This window comes from Perca flavescens, chromosome 10, assembly GCF_004354835.1.
Source record: "Perca flavescens isolate YP-PL-M2 chromosome 10, PFLA_1.0, whole genome shotgun sequence".
NCBI classification, from domain to species: domain Eukaryota; kingdom Metazoa; phylum Chordata; class Actinopteri; order Perciformes; family Percidae; genus Perca; species Perca flavescens.
The window spans coordinates 22889201-22915901 of record NC_041340.1 but is presented as its reverse complement, the minus strand read 5'-3'; the positions used below and the strand labels follow the sequence as shown (position 1 = coordinate 22915901).

The 26701-nt window shown below is 41.7% G+C and overlaps 1 protein-coding gene across 2 annotated transcripts in view; it reads right to left on the bottom strand.

Annotated features, from left to right (window-relative positions):
- The window catches only part of LOC114563227 (glutamate receptor 3), an 88410-nt gene that overhangs the window by 20404 nt on the left and 41305 nt on the right, over positions 1–26701 (bottom strand). For both annotated transcript variants that reach the window (XM_028590073.1, XM_028590074.1), the window contains exons 4-10: positions 23652–23839; positions 7976–8029; positions 6840–7001; positions 5854–6021; positions 5339–5443; positions 3146–3250; positions 1106–1312 (exon numbers count right to left, since the gene is read on the bottom strand). In XM_028590073.1, coding sequence (XP_028445874.1) covers positions 1106–1312; positions 3146–3250; positions 5339–5443; positions 5854–6021; positions 6840–7001; positions 7976–8029; positions 23652–23839 — 989 coding nt within the window. The remainder of the gene's footprint in view (positions 1–1105; positions 1313–3145; positions 3251–5338; positions 5444–5853; positions 6022–6839; positions 7002–7975; positions 8030–23651; positions 23840–26701) is intronic.

Sequence of the window (26701 nt, the reverse complement as noted above, 5' to 3'; positions counted from 1 at the left end):
GGCTGTTTTCTTTACCCTGTCAACACAACACTGTGAAGGGGCTATAACCATTTAATCCTCGTGCAGGTGTAAGCAGCTCTCAATCAATGTTGAGGGAAACAAAGCAATAAAGAGCAGCCGCAGGCCTAACCTTTAAAAGACAACTAAAATCAAATTAATTTACTGGTCAAAAGGTCAGAATGTACAAAACTATTAGTCCCGGCCCACCTGCTTTAAGATTACAGGCCTGGAAAGAGTTGACAGCGACTTGAGTGGGATTTATTTATTTTTTTAACCCTCCATCTGCAGGGAGTGGACTTTCCCCCCATTTAAAAGATAATTTGGTGGCGATAGCACATCAAACCAAGCAATCTCTCAGGCTGATGGTTGGGAAATTGAACAGATGAGGAAGCCTAACCCTCATGCATTTTGTATTTGGCCCCTGTTCAACTACTGTGGCCTCGGAGAAAGGCGAGAAAAGGATGGGGGGGGGATTTTTGGAATGCCTGAGGTGTTGTGTGAGAGCCCGAGCACTCTGTCAGATGTAAAACACGGCGTGACCCTCCCCTAATGTGAGAGGTTCAACCTTTACGGAGCATAACACATATGGATCTTGTTGTTTCAAACTGCAAACCACCATTTAGCTGTTGATTCTGTAGCAGATTTTCTCTGCTGTGAATTTACAATGTGGTACAGTCATCACACACATCAAACATTGAACATAATTACACAATCACTTCAAAGGCATACAATCTTTCATTCATCAAAGCGATTACAGTGTGTTTGCCATATGGACTCATTGTTTTCATGTACCTACCTCCGTTCGCGACTGTAAGAGAGAGAGAGAGAGCTTTCTAGGCTAAGCAAGAAGGATTAATTGCAATGAACAGCACTGAGAAATGATTTCATTTTCTCCGTCTCAAGATGATCACCAACTCCCCCAATGCTAGAGGCTGCATTTGATAAATTCTCTTACAGCTGAGCTTCCTGAGACAGCATTAGACTTTGAACTGAGTTCACAACGGGTTGGTGATAACCTTAAGACAGAAAAATGAGATCTCCTCTCATGTTGAAGTTCCTTGCAAACTGTCATGTAATCAGCGAAATCGAGGCTCCCAGTACTCACCCCATAGACCAGTTCACCCACCATCCCGTTCCACGTCTTGGTCTCGGGGTCTCGGGCTCCGTACTTCCCATCCATTACTATAGACAGTTTGTACTTAATTCCAACATGTTTGGCAATCTCAGATGCTAAATCGACGCAGTAGCCTTCATATCTGTCATTCCCATCCAGATGCATATAATTTTTCTTGTACATCACATAAGGAGCTTCCTGTTGATTCAAACACACGCTGGTTTATTCACTCCCATGCCCTAAGCACACATTCACTTTTACAGAAATATGCATACATGCACTCACATGTGCCCGTGCGCGCACGCACACGCACATGCACACACACACACACACACACACACACACACACACACACACACACTCACTCACTCACTCACTCACTCACAGAGAGATTCAAAATATTATAAGCTGCTATAACCACATCCATGCATTCATGCATATACAGATGATGCCCCGCTAATGCACAACTATACTCTGACAACAGCAGCATGATCCTGTGGTCACACTGCTTTCATAAAGCCGTGGCAGCCAGCAGACACCAAGCCCAATGCACCCAACCCATTTTGAGCCCAATGGTGCAACTCTGTGGGAATAGGGTGGAGGGAAGGAAGTTTGTCATTTGTCGTAGGAGAAGACACAAGGCCAGAATGAGTTTTAAAGGGCTGGGAGTCATTGGTAGGCTAAGTGTGGGTCAGCTCAGAGGTGGGTGGGGATGGGAATGGGGATGGGTTTCATAAGTAAATGCCAGTGACAGGAGAGGGATCAGACAGTGCCCATAGTATCTCAACATATTCAAGCACATTGCACCAATGTGCAGTTAAAGGCTGTTTCATTCCAAAGAAAAAAGAGCCGTTGTTTTGCTATTCAGAAAAAATGCAAAGAAATACTCCATAAATAAAATAATTACATCAGGAGAGCAGGAGCGTGCTAGTTTTCCTCTCCTTTTCAAAAGGCTGGTGCAGCTCGTCTGTTCTCTTACTGAGCACATCTTCATTATCAAACAATATGACTGCTCAGGAGAGCAGGCATTGTCATTGCAGCCACACACAATTAGAGTGCAAGTAGGAGAGCAATGATTTGTTTGTTCTGTGCTGAACGTATCCCCTCACCTTGGATCCATTGAGTGTTCCCCTCGAGTTAACACGTTTACTTCCAGACTGTATTTCTCATCTAGAGATGTTAAATGTTTCCTCTTGCTATAGAGTAACGCCAGCTTATGCCTTGGAATACAGATGAAAACTAAGTGTGCATTAATACCAGCGAGCCTTATTCTTTTTCATATAAAACGTTTGCAGCGACTGAGGTACTGCAGAAGGTAATTACAATGCCATTATACAGTCAGCAAATACATTCACAATGGAAGCTATCCAATAAGCCTGAAACATTTACTTGAGTAAATACAGTTGAAAAAAAAAAAAAATCTAAGATATTTTGTTTGTTTATAATACTTTGGTCTGGGGAAATTCCCAGAAAATTATTCCTCCTAAATCACTGACTGGAAGTTATACTTCAACACAGAACACACGTAGGAGCAATACAAAATAGATTGGAGAGGTGATAACAAGGAAAAATACCCCACCTGCTTATCCCTCCTCCAATACTGTTTATTTTGCTTTGCCCAGCTTGAGAAACCATTGCAGTATCATCCTTTAGTCATTCTTCGGCCAGTCTATCCCAAGTGTCATTGAACATTTACTTGATGAGGACAGACAGGTCTACTTACGTATGCGTTTGTATGCTTTTTGTAATTGATGGAGTTAACCATTATCATTGATACCATTATTGTGATGTCACTGCTACGACAGGCCACTGAAGTATGGAAAATCAAAATGCTTTGACACCCACACGGATACAGTTGAAACACTCCCCATTTCGGACTGACTGTTTCAACATGTAGTGAGTGGATGGAAAGCAACACAAAAAAGATGTGGTTCTACCCGCCCAGGACAGAATGTATCACTCACTGGAATCAACACCATGACCTTGAGTGGCAGAATATGTGAAACATTTAAAACTGCATGGAAAGTGTACCATAATAGTAGTGACCACAATCGTTCGGTTTTCCACTGAGGAGTCGTTGGAGACCTGCGGGTCCATAATATTTACAAATCGTGCGTACTCGTTCCAGTACCCAATCTGCAAAGAGAAAACAGTGGTTAGTGATGCATTCCAACACACTGACATTACGTATGTCGAGCATATAGCAGGGACAGTTCAGGGTGTTTACTGGGAACTGCCATGATGCAGGGCTCATTAAAACAACACTGCATTTCCCGAGAGGCCTGCTGCCTCTGCCCTAAAGTTCGACCAAAATAGCAGCGAATGAGCAGAATGCTAAAGCAGCAGAAGTGGCCCAGCAATCTAAACATGGAATAAACAGAATTGATTTTTCTACATTCATCATGCAGTAAGTGTCATGATCAAAGATATTATGAAGATTGTTTTTTTTATTATCTACATTCACTGAAACAACCAAATGAGCAGAAACTGAACTGCATGAGCATACAGAAGACAACTTCACCCCCCCCCCCCCCCCCCCCCCCCCCCCCCCCGTACCCCCATTTTTCAGCTTCCCAGGTTTTATGGTAAATAATTGATATTCAGGCCTGTGAACTGCATACACGTTTAATAATTTAGCATAATATTCCAGTGGCTCCACAGTTTTTTGTTCTGCACAGTCCTGCCAATGCAGTTTCTCTGTATTCTGCTGTACAGATGCTTAAGTCAAACCAATGTCAAGTGTTTGTTTGCCCATCTGAAGTAATGGCTGCTCTGGCTCAAGATGAAACGTATTGCATATGTTGCTGCCAATAGTCTAACTGTTGCTGGCTAGGTTTCTCCCCCGTCACATCTGGTCGACATTCTTTTTTCTTTTTTTTTTTTTTTTTTTTTTGCCTCAGATCTTTAAATGTTTGGGAAAGACAGGTGTACAACAGTGCAGAGTATTTGAACACCAAGTGGAGGCGCTAGAAAGCAGCAGACGTCTCAAACTTCAGCTCCAAACTGTGGTTACAGTTATGGATTGAGTTATTGCCCGACTGGAGAAAGCTCTAAATGTTTATTCCCTCGCTTATGTCCGACAGTGATGTTTGAGAAGTGCTGCTCGGGGGGCGAGACTGTGGGGGAGCTGTGTCATAGAGTGCTGCTCCAAAGGCAAAGTCCTGATCTCACCCTGAGCAGCTGAGACAGATATCAGCCCATACATCACTCGTGACAGTCACAGCTAAGAACCTTCATCCTCTAACTGTCAGTGGGGTGACTAGGGCTCCAGGTCCTGACAAACTGCTGCCCCACTTGTCTCATCTTCCCTCGCTCCCTCACTCCCCCCACCCCCCCTGACCTCCTTTCTCCCACTCTCTCTCCATCCTCTCTGTTTGGCTGTTAGGGCTGTGTGATGCTAACTGAAGTGTGGGCTTTAGAGGACTGGGAGGCAGGCGGCATAATCACACATCATATCAGACTGAGCCCACACTTATCCAGCTAACGAGAAATTCACAGCCGCCGTTTGGAACTTGGTGAGGTTATGAAATAAAACCAGAGGTCATTATATGGTACCAGTTATAATGTGAATGTACCACTGGGAATTACCATTTTGAAGAGGAGCCAGAGGAATTTTTGGATCCCCTTTACAGTAATTGGTTATCTGAATGGTATTTACTCTCAGGAAATCATTATCTGCGCTATCACACAGCAGAGTCTTATATCACTCTTTTGATAGGGCTGTTTTAGCTATCAGATCGTAGGTAATCTGTGTGTGATTTGTGTGGCTTGTGATGCTCGGGATAGCTCATCAGTGCTGCTACCTAACAGAGGTAGAGAAAGGCAATTCACATTACTCTGCACTGTCCTGTCAGCCCTGCGGGACCCACATGACTGCAAAAAGCCCTTAGTACTTTAATAAATGGATGTAGAGGCTTGTTTGACTTTTTTGAGGTTTTTTTATTTATTTGTTTCTACTTTCACACAATCATGCTCGATCGGTTCTCTCAAAATTGTTTAGGGCAAAGTTTTGGCACGCCTAAACATGTGGCCAACATTCACTGAGTTTAGTTCTTCAGTACAGCCGATCAATAAAGCATTTCAAATTACATGTTGGCTAAATTCCACAATTTTGACAAGCAATGAACCAATCCTTGATGTGAGCCAGCTGTTTTTTACTAACAGATTTTTGATTACCTCTGGATCAGACAGTTGAGAGTTGGAGAGGTCACCGCTCCGGCTTACCTTACTCGGCCCACCTGTTTTCATCTCATAAACATCTATGGTGTAGTTGGTTCTGCGGCCGTAGTTGTCAAACTGGATGTTCCCAGTCATACCATTCACTTGGACCTGCCACGACAGACAGACAGACAGACAGAAGGGACAGACAGACAGACAGGGTAATGTGTAATAGCCATCACTTTGCATATATAGCTGGTATTAAGGTGCTCGTGTCCATGGAGCAACTGGAGTGCGCTCAGTCTGTTAATCAAATGATGAACTGGATACGCTTTAATAAAAGATGTAGTTTTATGGTAATGAGGGCCTGGATTTGAGTGAGCTCTGTGCAGAGATATCTGGGGGCAAAGGGAGGAGAACAGCTCTGCATTCTCTTCCCTTCTCTCTGTCACTTTCCATCTTTATCACACTCTCACTCCCTATCTCTGCTTCACTTCTTCTAGCCTTTTCTTTGGTGATCAGCTTGCCACTCTCTCTCTCTCTCTCTCTCTCTCTCTCTCTCTCTTCTCTCTGCCCCCTACCGTTTTGAGAGCTCTCTCAATGTCGATGCCTTGGCTCCAAGGTACAGCGGGATTGGCTAGGCAGTCTCCAGCGCTGCCCCGTCGAGAGACGTCCACACGTTGGCGCCGCAGGTACCTGAAGGCCTCTGCTATCACCAGAATGGCATCATGGGTCAGAGCTGAAGTGTACTGTACAAAATCAGAAAGAAAACAGCGCACACTGTGAGAAAGTAACACATGTTGAGAGGCAGAAAATGAGATAAGAATACCGTTTTTGTAGTAAAGCCTTTACAGGACTTTTTACCATGCAAAGACTGTGTAATATGTTTTCAAATAGTTTAAAATCACTATAGGTAGAACTTCTGTACGAATATACTGTCGTTTCAAATCAATCTGATTGCATACATTTTTGTTTGCCATAAAATGAATCCCACTGAAAATTGGGGCAGTCAATGTGTCGCTTTCAGCCCATGCATGTCAGTGCCCCCCGGTCGGGTCAGTGTGGGTGTGGTGGTAAAAATAGCTTGATTAGACAGATTTGATTAGAAAAGCCAAGACATGTCTGACAGTCAGGACCTCTTTCAAAACTTTTAGCGCAGAGTCGGGAAGTAAATTGAGCATTAATGCGTGATTTTATCTCCCACGCACTTCCCCTCCAACTTCGCCTGACCTTTTCACCACTGAGGGGTGAGCTACTTGTTTGTTGACCACTGCACCATGACAAAATCTATTTAAATGCCATTCAAAATCCATTTCTTCCTTGATCATTGTTTAATTAGATGTAAATTGAATCTGCAATATAACCTTGCCTTGCACCGCCTATCAATATATTGATTGCTGGGAGGGTTGCAAAGCAAAGAGGAGGAAGCGAGGGGTGGGAGGAAAAGAGAATGACAAAGGCAGACAGAGGATGAGAGCAGCAGAAGAACTAATAGCACCGGGAGCACTTCAGAAGGGATGATCGTTGTATTCTGCATGCACAATGAAAGGCCTTGCACGCAAAGTACCTTCAGAGGAGTGTTTCGGGCTTCTGGGAATTCTCTTTCATCTAGCCGCTCCCAGCGCTGCATAAACTGCTGCACAATCGGGTTCTCAGGGTTGACTATCTGAAACCCTGAAATGTTGGCTCCACCGGCGAAGACTTTGTCCAAGCTCACGTTAGTAAATCCCTGAGATGAGACAAAAGGGAAACAGGGGATGAGAGGATCCATGTCACATATTTTTCCTTTTTTATATTACCTCAGGTGAAACACCATGAAATATTAGCAGCTATTCTGGCAGCATGCACTGTATTATGAACCCTGTGCTGTATGAGAAAGCAACATTGCCATTACACCGAGGCAAATGTTTCTTATCACGCATTGTGGTGCAACCTGAATTCATTGAAACAACCTGCCAGTAGATAATCAAGAGTTAGTGTCAGTTCACGTTAAAGACGGAATGTAAACACCCTGGCTTGTATGTAATGTAAAAAAAATAATAATTTGTTTTTTTTATTCATTTCATAAACCTCTAGTTTTAGTGCTGCAGCTGCCTTTGCATTCCCTTCTTCACCCTAGAGCTGTGACACAGAGTGATTTCTTTTTATGGTCAAATTGCTCTTTTTTAAGTGCGTCATTGTGTCATGGCGTGCAAGGACATGTGTTTGACTGCTGCATAATCACATCTTTTAAAGTGCGGGAGACAGCAGCAGGGGATCAGCAAGTGAGATCAGGGCCGGCCTCCACTTTAAAACTCTTATGCTAATATCAAGGCTAAATGAACATTTCCCCTTCCCAGAGTAGGAGGAAAAGATGGCTGCCCTCCAAAGATGGTTAAAAAAAGGTTAAATGCTGTTTTTTCATTGCTCAGGACATTGGTACTTAAATATAAATATATTGATTTAAGTAAATATGAAATCTAGTCTGACTGCCAGATTGTGATTGATTAGACATGAGCAACAAACATGACAAGCCCTGCATATACAGTAGAGAGAAAAAGCAAAATGTATACAAGTCTGTTTTTTCTTCTGATTTCATGCAAAAGCCTATAATCCATTTATTGTGCATGCACATGTGTGCTCATGGCTGAGACTAAGTCCTATCACATGCAGCAAAAAGAAGGTTTCACTCTCTCCCAGGGGAGCGGCTCGGTTATTACTCACAAGATTGGCCAGAATGTAGTGGTAACCACGGCTGTTCTTCCCCAGAGTCACAACCTATGGGAGAAAAACATCGATACAGTAAACCACCCATGAGATGAGAGCTAAGAGCCACGTCTTGTATAAGTGACCACGACAATCTCTGTAAATGCAGCGAGCACACAGGATGCCGCTGAAGTTGAAACAAAGCAAAGTCGACTGCGGAATAACACGAGAGATGGAGCGGTAAGAGGAAGTGTTCATTAAGGGGGAGCTGATAATGAGAGAAAAACAGAAACAATGTGGAACACCCTTAAATCTTCTGCTCACTTTGAAGTCATTCACGGTGAAGAGAGATGAGTCCTCAGCAACTGCTGGACAGAAGGTAGAAACAGGAAAAAACATTTCAGAGGAATTTACGGTGAGACAGAAAGATGTAGATCTCGCTCTGCTTTGAAAATATCACACCTTTGGAGCCTAACAGCATGTTTCAACCCACACAGCCTGTCTGAAAATAGTAAGTGGTGTTCTAAGCCATTCCATCACTGTAGAACCAACCATATGCTGCCTTTTATTCTCTTCTTCCTTTTGTTCTTGGCCTACAGATATAGCCTATAGCGGGACTCTAAATTGCCCTGGCTTTTTTGAGCATTACATGCTGGACAGTGTGTGTTGGACTGGGCCTCCTGAGGTTTGTTATTTATGAGTTTGCAGTGTGCTGTGGATGGACTTCTGAGTGGCTGCCATGCAGAAACCTGTCAACCATGTCTCGGTTTTCATCTGCGTTCTACAAACACAGCAACACAAGTTTACAGCAAAATCAGCATGTTTGCACGTTCTGGCTCTGTCACAAAAACAAACTGTCAGTTTATCATCTGCTTTTGTGTGTGCGTGTTAGGCTGAGGATGTTGGATATTTGTTACTGTGGATCGTTTACGACATTCCCACCGAATGAGGAAAAGCAAACGTGGCTGCAAAAAAGAAAAAAAAAGCTTTGAAGGACGTTTTCAGTTTCACTCCTTTCAACTGCAATTACAGCTTTTAATTTAGCTAGGGTGAACTTAAACTGACCTGGGTAGACTAGTATACAGTAGCACCAAACAATCATCCTTGCTTGGATTGAACCTCCTCCCGAATAAAATAAACCACTTCTCTTCCTCTTTTGTGGGAAACGGAAGGTTGTCTGTGAAAAGGGAACAGACGCTGGTGGTGTTTTTCACTAAAAACGGCGCACGAGAGAGCACAAACACACAAAGCCTTTCACTTACGCCATCAAGCTGCTTGGATGGGTCAGCGTTTTATGACAGCCTCCCCATCATTAAGACTTTAAACCTCCAACACTGCAGGATATCAGACACGGGGGAGCAAACCAAGAAAGTGAAACAGAAACAAAGAGGAAATGAGCTGATTATAATGCAGAAATAGCAGGAGTTGGCTTTTAGAATCCATCAATCTGCATCTAATGAGAAAATGACAGACAGATCCACATAAAGAAACACTTCCACTGCAGTGATGTCAGAGCTAGTTGGATTGTTGCACTGTAATTGTAAGTCTAACTTTCAGCCTTTTAGCTCTGCTGCATTTTCTTGGACAAAGCCCACAGCTCCACACTCCTTCACCGTGTGCTAACCTTGACTCGGGCTGTTAAGCCTCCTCACACCTGCCCTGGAGCTGGGCAGAGAAAGGCCTCACCTCCCCGCCTGCTGCCCACAGCTCACAGCCAGCCTGGCAACAGCTACAAGCAGCAACCTTGGGATAAGGTACAGCGAGACACAAAGATACACAGAACCTCCGGCCAGATCATGCCAACCTCTCCCCCCAGCCTCTTTAATTAGGGCAGACGGCAAGGCAAGATTCCAGTTGAGACGGACTGATTTCATTGTAACTTGTTGTGATGCACTGCTGATTGCCCTGTTCCTAAATCCCTACCATACTGCAAATGGTGATAGCAATCTTTTAATGGTGTTGATAATATATGATTCTCTTGTATTTTCTTTTGAATCCAATATTATATGAGCAATAACACACTATTTTTCGGAAACTATATTTACTCAGATAAGAAAATAAATTCTAGCTCACTTGTGAACACTGCTAATCTCATGTCTACAGGAGCTGGAGTCCAGACCTGATTAGCTTAGCCTAGCATACAGACTGGAAACAGGGTGGAACAGCTAGTTCTGTTCATAGTTCAAAAATACAACTACCAACAACTAAGGTGGTTTAATAAGGTTAAAGTTTATTTTTCTTTGTAAGACATTAATTTATACTTAAATATGTATGAATACAGTATATTCATTGAAGCAAACATAAAATTTAGTCTGACTGCCAGATTGCAATTGATAAGACGTGATAAGACAGTGTACGAGCTGAAATTCTGACTCACTTAGCTTAGTTTAGCATGGAGTAAACACATGAGTTACAAAGTGTTAAGGTTTAGAGGTGTTGGTATGTGTTTTTTTTAATTTTGTTTCACTTTGGACAGAGCTAAGCTAGCTGTTTCCCTGCACCTTCTGTCTTTATGCCAGTTTAGGCAGTTACTAGTAGCCAAGGAGGACATGGAGGATTAAAAAAACTTGATGGACTTTTCAGAAGAGGTAATTATCTTCACTCGAGTTTCTGCGCAGGAAAGTCACCGGACAACACAATCTTCTGAGCATAGCCATACTGAGATATACAGAGAGAGTTTTGTGGAGCTGATAGTCTTTATTAGCTTCGTAACAACTCATTTGGCAATGGCTTGAATGTAATAGACATTCATTAATACAAAAATTTTACACACTAAATCTTTAACTGTGCCACTGATGAATATTTTAATTACTTGGCTATTAAACTTAAAGTCAACTTCAAATATTTTTTTCTTATTCATGTGTATCTAGAAACCCATATCGTAGTCCACACATGAGTCACATTTTGGTTTCGCTAATGCAACTTGGGTACCAGAAAGATGTTAAATAAATAGCTATCAAGTATGAACAAATAAAATTTAATAACATGTTAATCTATTCACTAACTTTTCTTCTTTGGTTTTGCTAATCATCTTCAGCTTAAAATAGATAGCATAGACTCTGCACAGACTCCACACCTTGGATTGTCATCAGCCTTTATTTTTTGCCTCCCAATCGCCTTGAATTGATTTCTGTTGCTGTTAGTCGTCTTTAGAGTCAAGTCAAGTCAAGTCAAGTCAATGCATTTATAGAGCACATTTAAAACCAACCTAGGCTGAACAAAGAGCTGTAAAAAGCTATATTATGTTATAAAAACAAAGGAAGACAATACAAATATAGACACAATGGACATCATACAAACAACACACTTCTACACAAATGTCCCTAAACTAAATCATATGCCAAAGAATAAAAATGTGTTTTAAGATGAGATTTAAAGATCTCGGCAGTAGAGGAGGACCTAATATGAATGGGAAGTTTGTTCCAGAATCTCGGGGCTACAACAAAGAAGGCACGATCACCCTTTTTTTTTTCATCAGAGACTGTGGAATAGCTAAAAGGAACTGATTAGACGATCTTATGTTCCTGGAGGAGTGATGCAGGGTAAGAAGATCAGCAATATATAAAGGGGCCAATCCATTTAATGCCTTATAAACAAGTAACATTACCTTAAAATCAAGGCGACCGGTAACCAGTGAGGAGAAGCCAAAATTGGGGAGATATGATCCCTCCTTCTGGTACCAATCAACAATCTAGCAGCCGCATTCTGGACAAGATGCAGGCGTGATAAAGATGATTGGCAAATCCCAGAATACAAGGAATTGCAGTAGTCAATACGAGACAAAATAAGAGTATGAACAACAATCTCCAAGTCCTTACGACAGAGGAAGGATTTTAGTTTAGTAATAGTCCTGAGATGAAAAAAGCTACATTTGACAACAGAACTAATTTGTTCGTCAAATTTTAACCTAGATTTCTGGCAAAAGGGCATACACTTGAGGCTAAAGTCCCCAAATTTTTCAAGAGTTTGTCAACTGAATTTGGGGGGCCAAACAACATGACTTCCGTCTTACTCTCATTAAATTGGAGAAAGTTGTTAGCCATCCAGCACTTAATGTCTTTCAGGCAGAGAAAAAGGGACTTTAAAGAGTTGGTATCACCTGTTTTTAGAGGCAGGTACAGCTGTGTGTCATCAGTATAACAGTGATAAGATATGTTATGTTTGTGAAGAATGGAGCCGAATGGGAGCATGTACAAAGAGAATAAAATTGGCCCTAAAATCAAACCTTGAGGTACACCGCATGTAATCGCTGTTGAGGAGGAGGAGATATTTCCAATTTCAATGGAAAAGGTTCAGCAATGGCCTGGATCCCTACCCTATGCTGAAGGCGATCCAGCAAGATGGCATGATCAACAGTGTCAAATGCAGCAGTAAGGTCCAGCAAGAGTAAAATAGCACAATTTCCTCCATCACCGAACAGCAACAAATCATTTAGCACTTTCTCTTACTCTGTGTACTCTGAAACCAGAATGAAAATTCAGAGACATTATTTTTACTTAAAAATGAAGAGAGCTGAGCAAGAACAACCTTCTCCAAAATATTTGACATGAACAATAATTTAGAAATAGGCCTAAAGCTGTTACAATCCGTAGGGTCAAGGTTGGGTTTTTTAATTAGAGGCTGAACCACAGCATGTTTAAAGCTAGATGGGACTGTGCTATTCATAAGAGAGCTATTTATTACAAACAAGAGGCTGGGACCAATAGTATCAAATACCTCTTTCAAAAGACGAGAAGAGGCAATATCTGAAGATGAATAGGTAGGTTTCATGTGTGATACAATATCCATCAATGCTGACAGGGCCACAGGCACAAAACACTTCAGAGAAGCAGGTCATAGGATTGATTCAGAAGGGTCTTGATCAGTAGGTGAAATACAAGATCTGATAACCTTATCAACGTGTCAACCTTGTTGATAAAAAAGCTCATAAATTGTGTGATTTCAAATGTAGCATCAGGTAGAGCAATAACGTGGTTTAGTGCAGTATTTATTGGACTAGACATAATTTTAGGGCTATGTGCATTTTTAGCTATGATATCTTTGACAAGGCGTGGTAGGATACCTGGTGATCTCTCAGTATCTCATAGGACACTTGCAGTTTATCTTTTTTCCATTTCCTCTCTGCTTTTTTACACTTTTGTCTAAGGGCACGAGTCTTACTGTTAAGCCAAGGTTGGGCATTGACTTTGAGTCGCTTCAGTTTAAAAGGGGGCAACAATATCAAGAACATCTGTGACAGTGGTATTAAACCAAGTAACTAGCTCATCTGTAGACCGTTATCTCTGTAGGGCTAGCAAAAAGACAAGCTATGAAAGCATCAGAAAATTGCCTAGCAGTGGATGGGTTCAGTGCTTGGATGTAGCAATCTGGCAAGCAAGGTTTAGGTAATGGATTAGAAAGTCATGCATTAAAAATCACAAGTTTATGGTCAGATAGACTAGCAACATCCAGCTCAATATTTAAAACAGGAAAACCTAATGATAAAACAAGATCCAGTGTATGACCATGTTAGTGTGTGGGACCAGGTACAGACTGAATCAGATTGAATGAGTCCACAAGGTAGAAACTGGCTAAATAAAGGCTTTGATGGACAACATACATGGATATTAAAATCACAAAAGATTAAAATCGTATCCGAGTTGGGCACAATCAAGGATAGAAACTCCTAAAATTCACTGAGAAAGTCCTTATTGTAGGGTCTATACACCACTGCACAAATCAGTGAGCAGGAAAAATCAACCTTAAATGCTTTCACCTCAAAACTAGTGTACTTATCAACTGGCAATTGACGGCATTTATAGCGATTTTTGAAGATTGTCGCTAAACCCCCACCCCTGCCAGTGGATCTGGGAGAACTAAAAAAGTCACAATCACCAGGGGAAAAATCAGTGAAAGGGCTTAGATCACCAACATGCAGCCAAGTTTCTGTGACAAATGAAAAGTCTAGATCACGTGATAGAAAGAAGTCATTTAAAATGAGTGTTTTGTTCGAAAGTGTTTGCACATTCAACAATGCAAATTTGATAGGGATTGTATCCACAGCCCGCGCTGATCCTATTTGATCATTTGAACAGTCAAGGCAACGGAGATTACCATAGTTGATTCCTCGTCTGCGGCCAGGGGCGTGATGATGTCCTCGGATGTTTGTAATTCTTGTGGGAATGATAATGGAGGTGGGGTTATAAAATTTGATTTCCCTGCTGGACTGAGGATGTGTAAGGTTTGTTCTTAATTGAGTCATGCTCTAACATTAGACAAGCTCTGTGATGATCGGAGCAGCTCATGAGGTGGGAGTTTATAGAAGGTGACAAGGGAGAGTAGGCAGTAACTGACAAGGAGGGTCTGCAGGGGGAGCTCTCAAGCGTAACGTATGCTGTAGAGAAAGATGGGTGTGGGTACGCAATCTGTGCTGCCTGCACGATCCGACAAGCGCAAGATTTTCACGCATGCGCACATGATAATCTTGTTTTATGAGGATATAGAACACTGCACGATCTATTCCACACTTCCGGTCGTAGTTATAGCGGTCTGCCGTTAGCCTCCACCGGGAAGCTACGTTAGTTTAGCAACAGCTAATTCGGCTAAACACTAGCTGACAGCTTGATTCAGTCTAAAATAACGTTAACTCAAACTAAACACTGGGAAAAGCAGTGAACTGATGTAACAGCTGTTATATATTTTAATGGTTATTTTCAGGTTTTATTTTGAGGGTCTTTAAAGTGTCAAAAACAAAAATATTAATGATTTGTCCGGTGGTGGTCGCCCCGGTGTTTATTTGGTACAAAAATATGCTGCCAGTTTGACCGTCAAATATTACTACAAATAGTGTAGGGAAACCGTAACGTTTTCTACTACGTATTTATGCACATGAGCATATCGGATCGTGCAGGCAGCACAGATCGTGTACTGACAAGGGGTGTGACTGGGGCATGTGCTTGTGTGCACAAGATGTAAACAGTCAGTCAAATCTGAGTCTGGAGCCGGTGCTGAAGATTACCACAGAACATTTGGCTGCCCCGTTTATTGGGGTGAATTCCATCTCTGCTAAAAAGAGAACGGCATTCCCACAACAAATAAAACCTGACTGAAGCCAAGTGCTAAGGTTGAGGAGTTGGCTAAAACGTCCCGCTCCGCGACCAACAGCCGGAAGTGGACCAGAAATAAAAACACACTTTCCAGTGCTCTTCAACGCATCGATAAGAAGGTTAAAATCCCGTTTTCTAAGTTCACTTTCATGAAAGCAGGTATCATTAACTCTGCAATGGATCACACTACGTTTGATGGAGGTCGGGAGTGAGGGTATCAGATCCACAAGTTTAATCAGAATGTCTGCAACCCTGGCTCCGGGAACGCAGTGTGTGACTGCATTAAAAAAATCGCTTATTCCCTGTATGATGGAGTCAACGATAATAATAGTGGTAGGGGGAAAAAGAGGACGAGGAGTTATTGTGTTTTGATGGTCGGTATCGGGGAGATTGCCATTCCTGAACAGCGATGTTATTTTGCGGGGCAGTGGGGACTCATCAGGAGGTGTTGATGTAGCCTGCTTGGCTAGCACATACAATAGGCTACATGTGTAACATAGTTGAATGGGTTCAGGTTAAATTCTACTAAATTAAATAAGCCATCTAGTGTTAAAATGTGTACCTGCTTCGAGTAGTTGTAGCACAACATTATGGGAAATTCCTCACAGCAATGGAGGATTTCGAATGAGGTCTGGGATGCTTGTGGACAATATAGCGTTAACTACTTGAAAAGAACTTGAAAGTTGACCCAGTTTGTTTGGTCAGATATAATAATTGTCTGAAATTAATTTGGCAATGGTTGTTTTTAGTTACCAGCCGTTTTATTCACATTTTACCACTCAAAAAATATTTTCTGTATGCTAACTAGCACCTACATGTGCCGTCTTTCCTTTGACTTGTTGGTCCTTTGAGATGAGCATTCACACACTGTTTTCTTCCATTGTAAATGAAGGCAGAGGCTGATTAAACTGGCTGTTACCAACCTGACCGGCTCCAAGTGATACACAAGACATTTCACATAGGTCACACATGCACAAAAACAAGGCTACTAACCAATTATTCTGTTTCCCAGTGACACTGACGAGAAGAAATGTGTTTAGTGCACTACCCCTTCAATAATGCCATTCCTCTTTTTCTTACAGTATACCCTCTTGCACATCGATCCACTAACTGGCTCCATCACCTTTTGTTCTTCTGCTGAAGGGGGAGCGCGTATTTTACAGACTGGAGTTTTCTTTAAATCCTGATGGGGACAGACAACCAGGATGACCTTGGCTTCACCCTCATCCAGACTGTGCGTGCCTCTGCCCCGCCAGACAGAGAGCCCTGAATGTAAAACTACAGCTATACATTCTCAATAAACGCCAGACCATTTCCCCCCCCAAGTTTGACCTTTTTCACTGCAGAGTTTGCCACAACACAGGAACAAGCAGACTCAAAATGATAGGTTCCCCAGAGTTTGTAAATATCACACCATTTACTGAGGCACATAAAAGATTATCCCTGCATGAAAATTATGCAATTACTTTTAGTCTCTTACTGAGCTAAGAAGACCAGACTCCAAACCAAACTGATACTGAATGCTATTACCATTAGGGCTGTGTATGATGGCTCTTTCTAATAATTGGTTGATTATTTTTTGCAATTAACCAACTCTGAAAAAAGGAAAATCTGCACTCTGCTCTTGCTATAGCATCACAATTTATTAAAGAAAACTAACATTTCGGTCCCTCTGGACCTTCATCAAGAGTATTTTCAACACTAAACACAACTGTGGTCTTAAATAAATTCTGCTCCTCCCATTCTGTGTCCCCAGATTTAGTTTTAATTAAACTTTTTAGTGGTCACTAGGCATACTTTCTTTCATATTTTGATAAAAACCATATTCATTACTAAATTGCATTAGTTGTTTGTAATAATCAGCCTAAGAATGTAGTGCACAGATCATATTAAGGCAACATTGTGTAACCTTTATGCTACGTTTACACGTGGCCGGCTATTTTCCTAAACGGACATTTCCACCTCTCGGTTTTCAGAAGTGTTCGTTTATATATACCCGTGTATATATGCCGTCAATGCAGTCAAGAGCACGCCAGACCTGTAGGTGGCAGTGTAATGAGAAGCTCAAGCCCACGTTAGCCAATCAGAATCCAAACAATAGCAACAACAGCAACCAATCGCGTCCTCTTTCTCTCTCTCGGCTGCCTAAACCTCCGTTTGTCTCAGTTTACATGCAAACTTGCAAACGACTTTGGCCGGAGTTTTTAGAAATAATCGTTTTCTGTGATGAAAACGGGGTTTTCATGTAAATGAGAGGCCAAACCGCAGGAAAATATCTGGGTCTTCCCTTCGTGTAAACGGGGCTTTAGCCCTAAAGGTTGTCTCATTGGAACTACAACTCGCGCTACCCGACGCAAGTTATAGTTCCAATGAGACAACCTGTAGAGGGACCAGAAAGATGTTAAAGAAATAGCTATCAAATATGAAGAAATAGAGAAATAGTTAGCTATTATTGTCTGATTTGTTAAATCCAGCAAAAAAAAGAAAAAGCTCACTACACAATCAGAATTTTCTTCTCTGTTGTTTGATGTATCGTTTATGTAGCCTTCATCGCCACCTACTGGCCCGGCCAGTGTTTGTCGTTTGTGCATTATAGTGTGGACAGAGATAGTTTGTAAAAGAAAAGTCTTGTGGACAGAATTGGAATATATAAAGTTTAGCTGTCAGTGAGTTATAAACCATCTTTGTTTTAACTCACAAAATAAATGTTGATACAGGTTAAAAAAATGAAAAGCCCGCTAACAGCATTGATCCAGCCTTGATTTTCTGGGGGATAACTGAATGCAGGGCTGAGGTTGTAGTAACAGCACATTTTATGTTTCTGGCTCAAAGCCTAAATAATGTTTTAAATCATATTTACATTATTCACAATAGTTAATAACAGGCTGCAGATACTGTTACATATAATTTAGTGGCTGCAGAGATACCAAAGTGTTCCACTTCACACAGGATGGGGCATCTGAGCTATATGCTTTGATACAAAAGGACTTCCCTCTTCTGCAGTCCCCGGTTTCACTTCAAGACTCTTGGTAGAAGTGCTCTTGGTGGAGCACTCTCTAATTAGCAGCCAGTAATGGCTGAGGCTGAGAAGCTTTTCTTGGCAGTCGGGATATATGCCCCTGAAGATAGCAGGGGCATATAGTGTTGGCGTCCCTCCAAATGCATAAAATTTTAGAAACACCTGACTCATATTCAGAGGATATATCTATCATTGCTCTGCTATACCAGAACAATGTAAGACTTGATACCTTAAGAGGAAGGAATCCTTGGCTCCAAAACAGCAAGATGTCCTACCCTGTTTTCGCTGAAAATTATCAGGGTCATTTTTCTTGATAAGGAAAGGAAAAAATGATGTCTCTGCTTTACAGACTGTATTATTAGGGGATTGTGTTCTTGATACAGTTGTAACTACACGTGCAAATTGTCAGAGTCACAGCACAACGGCCTTAGCCTCTCTTCCAGTTGTGAAGTCTGCAGGTCACATTCTGTTTAATGATAACATTTTAATCCCATTTAATTCTATAATCGCAGGAAGTAAATGGCCCTCAACAGCCAAGGTTGGTGCCAGGGATTTGAAAGCACTACGTATCCCCCGGATTTACTTTGAGCAATGTTTCAGCCCCTCCTCTCAGTAGCCTGTGGACAATAAGATGATGTTGACATCAGGAGCACCCGTCATATGAGTGGCGACATTAGCTCACTTTCTTGCCTCTCTCCTCTATGTTTTTTAGAACAAATTGAGAGACATGCTAGGAAGTGTTACCAGAAAACAGAGTCAACGTCATCTATGAGGTTTTAATGCCTGTGAAGGTTTTGTGTGGCAAATTTTGTGTTGTAACTTTAGGGAAATTAGAGAGTGCCATAGTACATAAAGTATATTCAGATTTAATTTCAGTTTGTACCTGTAGTTGCATGTGTGTTTGCCAATATGTTACATGAGCATACAAATGTCATCTCCTACTTGAACGTTAATATAGCTCCCTTTTTTCACTGTCATCCACTACACTGATTAAAGGTGCAGTAGACTTACAGTATAAAACTAACTTGCTGTGGATTTTTGCAAATCCACAGCTCCCTGTTCAGATGCACCAATCATGGCCGGGGAGGGTGGGGGAGGGGTCTAACTGCGTGTCAATCACTGCTCATGCGCACACATTCATTCTCCTTTGTGGGGGGAGGGGCTTAGGAGGATAACGCAAAGATTTCACGTAACAAATTTTCTCCCAGTTCTTCATTCAAGAGCAGAAAGTGGGATATGGAGGATCTCCAATTCTCCATGCCGAGGTAATGTGGCCACCCTTCATGCCTCTGCAGGCGGCAGAATGTTGTCCTAACAACTCTCTTTCTGTGAATTCTTTTCACTTATTGTGCGTTTTTATTCCTGCATGAAAATGCAGCTTTGTGGCTGGCAGAGCGCTCACTGCCTGCCTGTCTTTGAACAGCTTGCATGCCCTGGGCCTGTCCCAGACGCCATTCTTTTTTTCCCTTTTTCCCCCGCATGCCTCTCTTTACACTAGTGATGAGCAGGTTGTTGCCTCTGAGCAGACTCCAGCGCTGAAATCCCTGGAGGGAAGAGGCCCAGGAAGAAGCATGAAGGCAGATCTGATGCTATATGTGCAATCTCATAGATGGATCAGATTAGGCATGAGCATATGTACAGTCAAACACACATGCAGGCACTCGAGAGACTGGCATGCACATACTCACTCTGGAAAATCATCATTACAACAAGTGCTAGTAATACAAAGATGATTATCTTATATTCAATCATAGTTCTAGTTCTCTATACTGCCACACACAGTTTTCTCAGCATCTCATATCATAAACCTAGATGGTTCAATAAAACACATCCATCGTTGGATATGATTCAGCGAGCAGAGCTGGCAGAGGCTCTCCCGTTTTTGTCGTAAGGAAAGGATTGCCATTGGGTTAATTTATCTGCAGTGCAGTGTATTGATGGAAAGGCCCTATGGGCGATAAATCCTGAGTGGTTGTTACAGCATAACATGATAATAGCTCAGGTGTAGCATTCTCCTCAGCATCCCAAAACAAATATGTTGGGAGACTCACTCTGGTCTTATACAAGCAAACCAAACTGTGCCTGATGCAGCAGTATGCAAATACTTTCCTTACCGTGTTTTGACATCATGTCAAGTGATAAATGAAGCTAATAAAATTAACATTCAGCTGAGTGTGCTTACGACTGACAAGGAGGAACATCCAGTGTTTTTGTGTGTGTATGATGATTTGAAGGAATTGCTGCCCCACACCTAAGGACAGGTTGTAATTGGAGCTGAGACAATTACTCAATTAATTGATAGGTCGACAAAAAAGGCAGCAATTTCCAGTCTTGAATCTAAACAAAAATGCTAAATATTTGCTGCTTTTAGCTTCTTAAAACCCCTGAAAACTTAGTTAGTGAAATTGTTTTCGATTAAAAGTTTTTATCTACATCATTAAATTCATGAATATATAACAAACAATCAAAGTTAAAGTAATTATTCATTAATAGTTCAATATTGAAAAGAATCTGCTTCATCAGGACGGTGTGGGTGTGGTTTGGTCACATTTAATTGACAGATAGGGCAAAATAAGCAAACAGCTTTGAATTCAAATGTTGCATCAACGGACGTGACAGCTGAGCCCCACCCACTTCAAAGCATGCCTAAATTATCAAAATTGGCCTACTTAGCTAATTAAAATGTGCTTAATTTAACTCATATCAAAACAAGGACTTCAATTTAGGGACATTGGTTGTTAAGTCCGGGACAGTTGAAAGTAGAATTCAGAACAGTTGCGGGAGCCCTGCCTTTAGTCACAGTCAATAACTGTTGGTGAGTAAAAAGCAAATTGTACTTGAGTAAATATACTAGCGCTGAATGTTCCTTGAAATATTTATGAAAAACTCTAACGGTGCAGTGAACTAGTGTAGTAGAGCAACAAAGGCCCAGCAGGACCAAAGCATTAGCAGCCTAGATCAAAGGTGGTGCTAATGAGAAGCAGCAAGGAGGGTTTTCTTTGTGCGCAATTGTACCAAATTGTGGAAGCTCGACTCTTGCCTATTCAAGATAGCTCTACACTCCATGAACTTTATTGCCTGGTATAAAGACATTCTGTGTGGGATTACTCCAAATGAAATCATAAAACTAAGCCACTGATCTGATTCCCATTTCCTCCAGCAATCAGCTGGCTGAATCTGTCCTGCCTCATAATCCTCTCTCAACAGCAGTGTGACCTTGGCAGATTGAAGCGACAGGTTGACATTGCGACACGCAGACACTGGCCTCGGCACACAGGTTCTGCTCAAACTCTCACTCCTGCCCAGAGATGAAACTCTATCCATCAATCATCTGTTAACAGAACTGCAGCAGCAGGTAGAAGCAGCAGGTTTCCACATAGCTGACAGTGGGTGCCATTTTTGGTGTGATTGCCCTCATGGGAGAGTCCATCCCTGTTTCAATCTATAATGGTGTGGCCCAATAGGGGGTGGCTGGAGAGGTTCCCTGAATGCCTGTGACTCATCCATATTGGCAGCGCTTGCCAGATTATTTCAATTAGCTCCAACAACTTTTTTTTTAAAAATTCCACACTGAGGTTGTCACTGAAAAGGGGCAAAATTGAGCACACTGCTGCTTTGAAGGTTAGCTGTTGTAAAAGCTTTATTTTCCCCTTTCCCTTGCACTAAAACAAAGTTTGGACAGAAACATGTATGATGGTGATAGTTGGAGCTGGAGGAAGGGAAAGAGCTCCCTCTAGAAGAAAAAGAAATAATTCATTAATGGTGAAAAAAGACAGAAACAGTAAAACATCAAACAGATTATTGCCCTGTGTGCTTATTATTGTTTGCAAGAGGGGGGGCAATTAAAGATGCAACCATAAATGTGCCTCACATGTGATTTGTAATGAATATTAAAGCTTTTCTCAAAAACTGATGCATATTCTAAACACAAAAAGGAAATAAATTTCAGTATAGTCCCTAAATAAAGGAGGAAATTTGCAGCATTAGAATTAAATTAGACACCGCAAACTAAAAGCCATTCTGCTTTAAACTATGACTCTGGGATCAAATTAGATTCATAAAGTGAAACTAACATTTGTTGAGGGGATATTGTGAGGCAGAGTGAAGCCAACATCTAAATGAATGTTAACCAGCAGAATCCAATTCTGGAGCTGATTGCCTTATAAGCAGGCAGCAGCAGGCAGAGGAGTGCAGGGTGGAGCGGGCCAGCCGAACAGAGTAGATGCATGGCATAATAGCCACTCATCCATTCATGGTAATTGTGTTTCCCCTACTACAATGACTGGTGGACCTTTCATTTCCTCCCCAGGCAATGGACGTGATAGAGGAAAGGAGGTTTGGGGTTGTTAAAAGAGGATTAAAAGGGATGCATCATCCAGTGGTCTGTTCAAATGGCTGCTCACGTTCGGACCTCTCAACCTCAGGCTCTCAGGCAGCTTCAACACACCAGCCTCATACTTAGCAACCAAACAACACCAAACTGAGGTCCTCAAACAGGCAGGATTACTGCCTGTGTCTCACATTCATTTTAACACACTGTTAAGCCTTAATGAGGTTACACAAACTCAACCAAATTAGATATCAGCTACTTGTAAAAACTCGCATAAAAAACAAGCCAGTGGTACAAAAACGTGCAAGAGATCATAGATTCAACGATTCCACAAATTAAAGGGCCACTCCAGCAGTTTAGAATTGGACTCCCACTCACTCACATGACAAAAATTTAAACACGCATGGACTGATTTTTTTGGCCTCTTGTGGGGAAAACATTGACATAGTATCACCTTAAAAAGTTGATCTGCAAAAAGTGGAATTGGGTAGCCCTGGGGCAACATGATTCCAATATTTACCCTTCTTTTAGCTGTGTTTAGTCTCCACCAACTCCTGAAGGAATAACGTGGCTCTTAAGTTGCTAAAAGCTCCGCTATGTTCACCAGCTAGTCACTAACTTTGTCAGTGTGCTAATTGGTGCTGGGCACCTTTAGAGCTTCGTTTTTAACAGCTGCCTTCTGTGGCCAAAAATGAAGCTAATGAGAGCAGTGAGAGTGAACCAAAACAGTTAAGCCGCTGGTGCTAAATCCACAGAGCTGAGGGAAACTGGGTGATAGTTGGGTGATGATTCTCTGTGGGTTTTTTCACTGGGAGCGACACCTTTCACAATACTCATAGTCATTTGATCCGTTGTTTATAGAAAAAAAAATAATGATTAGATCAGCTTTAAAAGGGAAGTATGGATCAAGCTCCAAAAATGTGGATCCTACATTTCCCATAATGCAAATCAATACCATTTTTTATTAGATCCTCCTTGCATAGTAAAGCGGCCATGTCTTTCATGCTCCACATACTTGTTGTGCCTCTTGTTATCAATTTATAGTCTCCCAGTCCATCTCCAGATTACCATGACTACTAAAATGACATGTAAAATTGGTGGAGTTGCCCTTTAATATTTGTCACCTTGTAGGCTACATTAAACTTACTTGGTAATTATGTGACAAAAGCAGGAGGCAACAAAAGGGCTAGATGGACAGCGTAGGTGTTTGGTTATATAATCTACAGGCGTTAGCACATGTGCAGTGAGTACAAGGCTCACCTGTTCCAATATGGTGTTGATCCTGTCCACCTCACAGTCAATCACAAAGCGCTTCTCCTGCCTCCTGTCCATCTCCTCAATGATGCGCTTGAACTCTGCTGCATCGGTTGTGCCGCTAACAGAGCGGGCGGTCACCTGCCAGTTGTTAGCTACTGCTGCCTCCATGATGGCCTGCAGTATAGAGAAACCTAGAGAGAGAGAGAGAGAGAGAGAGAGAGAGAGAGAGAGAGACCCAGAGAATTAGACACAAAAGAGACCGGCACACAGCAGCAACAGTTATGCAAGAGCTAAGAGACTGCTAATTTATTCCAGAGAGGTTTTTGCTCAAAACCAAAGGTTAAAGGGCCATCTCATTACAATCTAAAGTAGCATTCCAAAGTCTGCAAGCCCCCTAAAATATTGTCTAGAGTCTAGACTTTTTTTTCCCGTGTGGAAGCGATTGTGAATTTACATTTGCATATTGAGAAGGCAATATCATAATGAAGTGAAAGGACAGGAATCGTATCTCCATATTATTAAAAGATCAGCGGGTGATGTTATTGCGCTTGGCATCAATTAAATTACGGCACTTAGCTCAGCCCCATGTTAACTTTGACAGCCTGGTGAAACACATCGCAGCCTATGTCTCCTTGGAGGATTGTGCCAACTCATTTAAAAATAAAGACGATGAAAGATTCATCCAGGCCAGTGGTAGAAAGAGAGATCATTATGCTACCAGAAGAATGGAGAATGAGCCCTTCTAATGATTAATTCACACGTGAAATATTTTCATTTAACAGAGTGCTCAGAAACACTGTGGTCAAATCACATACCACAAAAAGAATAGTGTAGTCCTATTTCTGGGGGGATAGATTGCACATAGCACAAGATGGACCAAAAAATTGCTCAACTCTTTTCCAATGTACAACGGGCGAGAATGAACATGAAGCTTATTAATGAAAACCAAGCACACTGCTGGTATTTCATTGAGCCATGGACAATGCAATTGCAAACTGTATGTAAAATAAGCTTCTTTCCCATCTCTCTATTAATTTTTCATTGTCCGTATGGTTAACTGATACAGAAACAGGAGAAAATAAAACTTGCAGCAACAGCAAATTCTGGCACACATTCAGACATATACAGATCTTATATGACGATTTATTTATTTATATATTTAATATCAAATGTGATTGGGTGTTATGCAAATTGTCGGACACACTAGCCTGAACAGCAGTGTGCTCAGAAAACGTCATATATTTTTTTACTGGGAGCCATTTCTCCTTACAGCCTTATCTCTATGAACCGGCTGCAGACAGCCAACAAAGCCAGCACAGAGACCGAAGACACAACAGCTACTGTATAACATGAAAACCACTTTGTGATTCTCTTCATTTCACTGCTTTTGCATTTCCCTTCTCTTCCATTCCATTTGAATGGTCAAGCAGCCTTCTTTTTCTTGACTGGTAAATGCTCTGAGACTGCTGCGCCGCGTGGTTCTGCACTCCCGGGGTGACGCCGCCTCTGCAGCACGCGGCAACATCTCCACCGAGTGATCTTTTGGCGAGCGACACAGCAAGCAGCGGAAACCGACGCACAGTGTGTCAGCTTCTGTACAATGGAGCAATGGCCTATTGCCGGCAGACATCAGCCTACCAGACCCCAAGGTTATCTTGTAACCCAGTTATCAGGTCAAATCTCCAAGGAGTTCAGCTTATAGTCCATGAATGTAACCTGTAGCACAACACTGTGTTCAGATGATATGTTAAGGGCATTTAGAGGCACACTTATAGTCCCTTTATGGCTTCAGGGTCACGGAGGTGTTAAAAGTAGCAACGCTTGTACATGTGACGTGACACACTATGTTCAATAAGAATATGAAGGCAGTGTAGTATAAAGGCATAACATCGCCAAATGTACTATTTTTTTTACACTGGACAAAAGCCACACTTTCCGAAGAAAAAGAAAGGAATCCAAGAGCGAAGAGAAGATCTGAAGCTTTTCTGAAGCGTCATCATTTTTACATGAGCACAGCAGCGGCAGTCTCTCATGTAGCATACCTCCTCACATCTCCCCTACCTAAAGCAAAAGTTACAGAATGAAGGTTTGAATAACACGGATGCATTATTCATGTTCCTCAGGCATGTGCTCACAACCTCACCAACCACAAGCCAGCTGGATAGCATGGCTGTCGTCCCAGCAATAAAAACCTCTCACATTAAGAGATGTCATGCAGATTAACTGGGTCAAAATGCTCTCTGTTGGTTTGGAAACTGTCGAGAATACGGCTGGTAAAGGTACAAATGCCAACGAACCATTTTAACACACGGTAATCACGTTGGGTGTATGACATGCCTTGCATATGGGTTAAATAATAGGGTGGACATTTGTTTCAGGGCTGCAAGTATTAGTGCAATCTTTGATTCCTGTGCTGCTTGAAATACACAATAACTCATGTCTCAGAAGATTTGAAATGGCAAAAGAAAATGCGAATGTTCACAGGGGAACGCTTGAGGGATTTGGGGTTCATACATTTGAGTATCTCTTGTGTCTAAATACAATCTGGGAATTTTCATTTTTCATTTCCGAGATCTGAGGTAGAAGAAGAAAAACATGAATTATGCTAACTCTTATGTGAACGAAGGAAACAATGTCCTGTCAATCAGATTAGAATCACAGAGGGCTTTTATTTTGAAATTGCTGATTTGTGCGCCTCTCATCTCCTCCTGCCTCCAGCAAACCCTGAACTGTGTTGGAACAATTGGATTCATTTAAGATTCAGAGAAGATTCCATGCCTGCCTAGTTCTACATTTGTATGGAAATTAAGAGATGGAATCTGGTGGTGGTAAATAGTCTGTCCAGAAATGGATTACTTTTGCTCCTGTTTTTCCACAGTCAGCAGAAAACTTTATGTTTAGTGATCGAAAATCGAAAATGAACAAAATCCTTTGAGCGAAACTTAATCTGGCATCAGCAACAAGATTGACAGCTCAGTTTTCATCTCCACCAGCAAGTAAAAAATAAAACGTAATTTTGTTATTCCATGCTTCTCTGCATAAATGTACAGCTG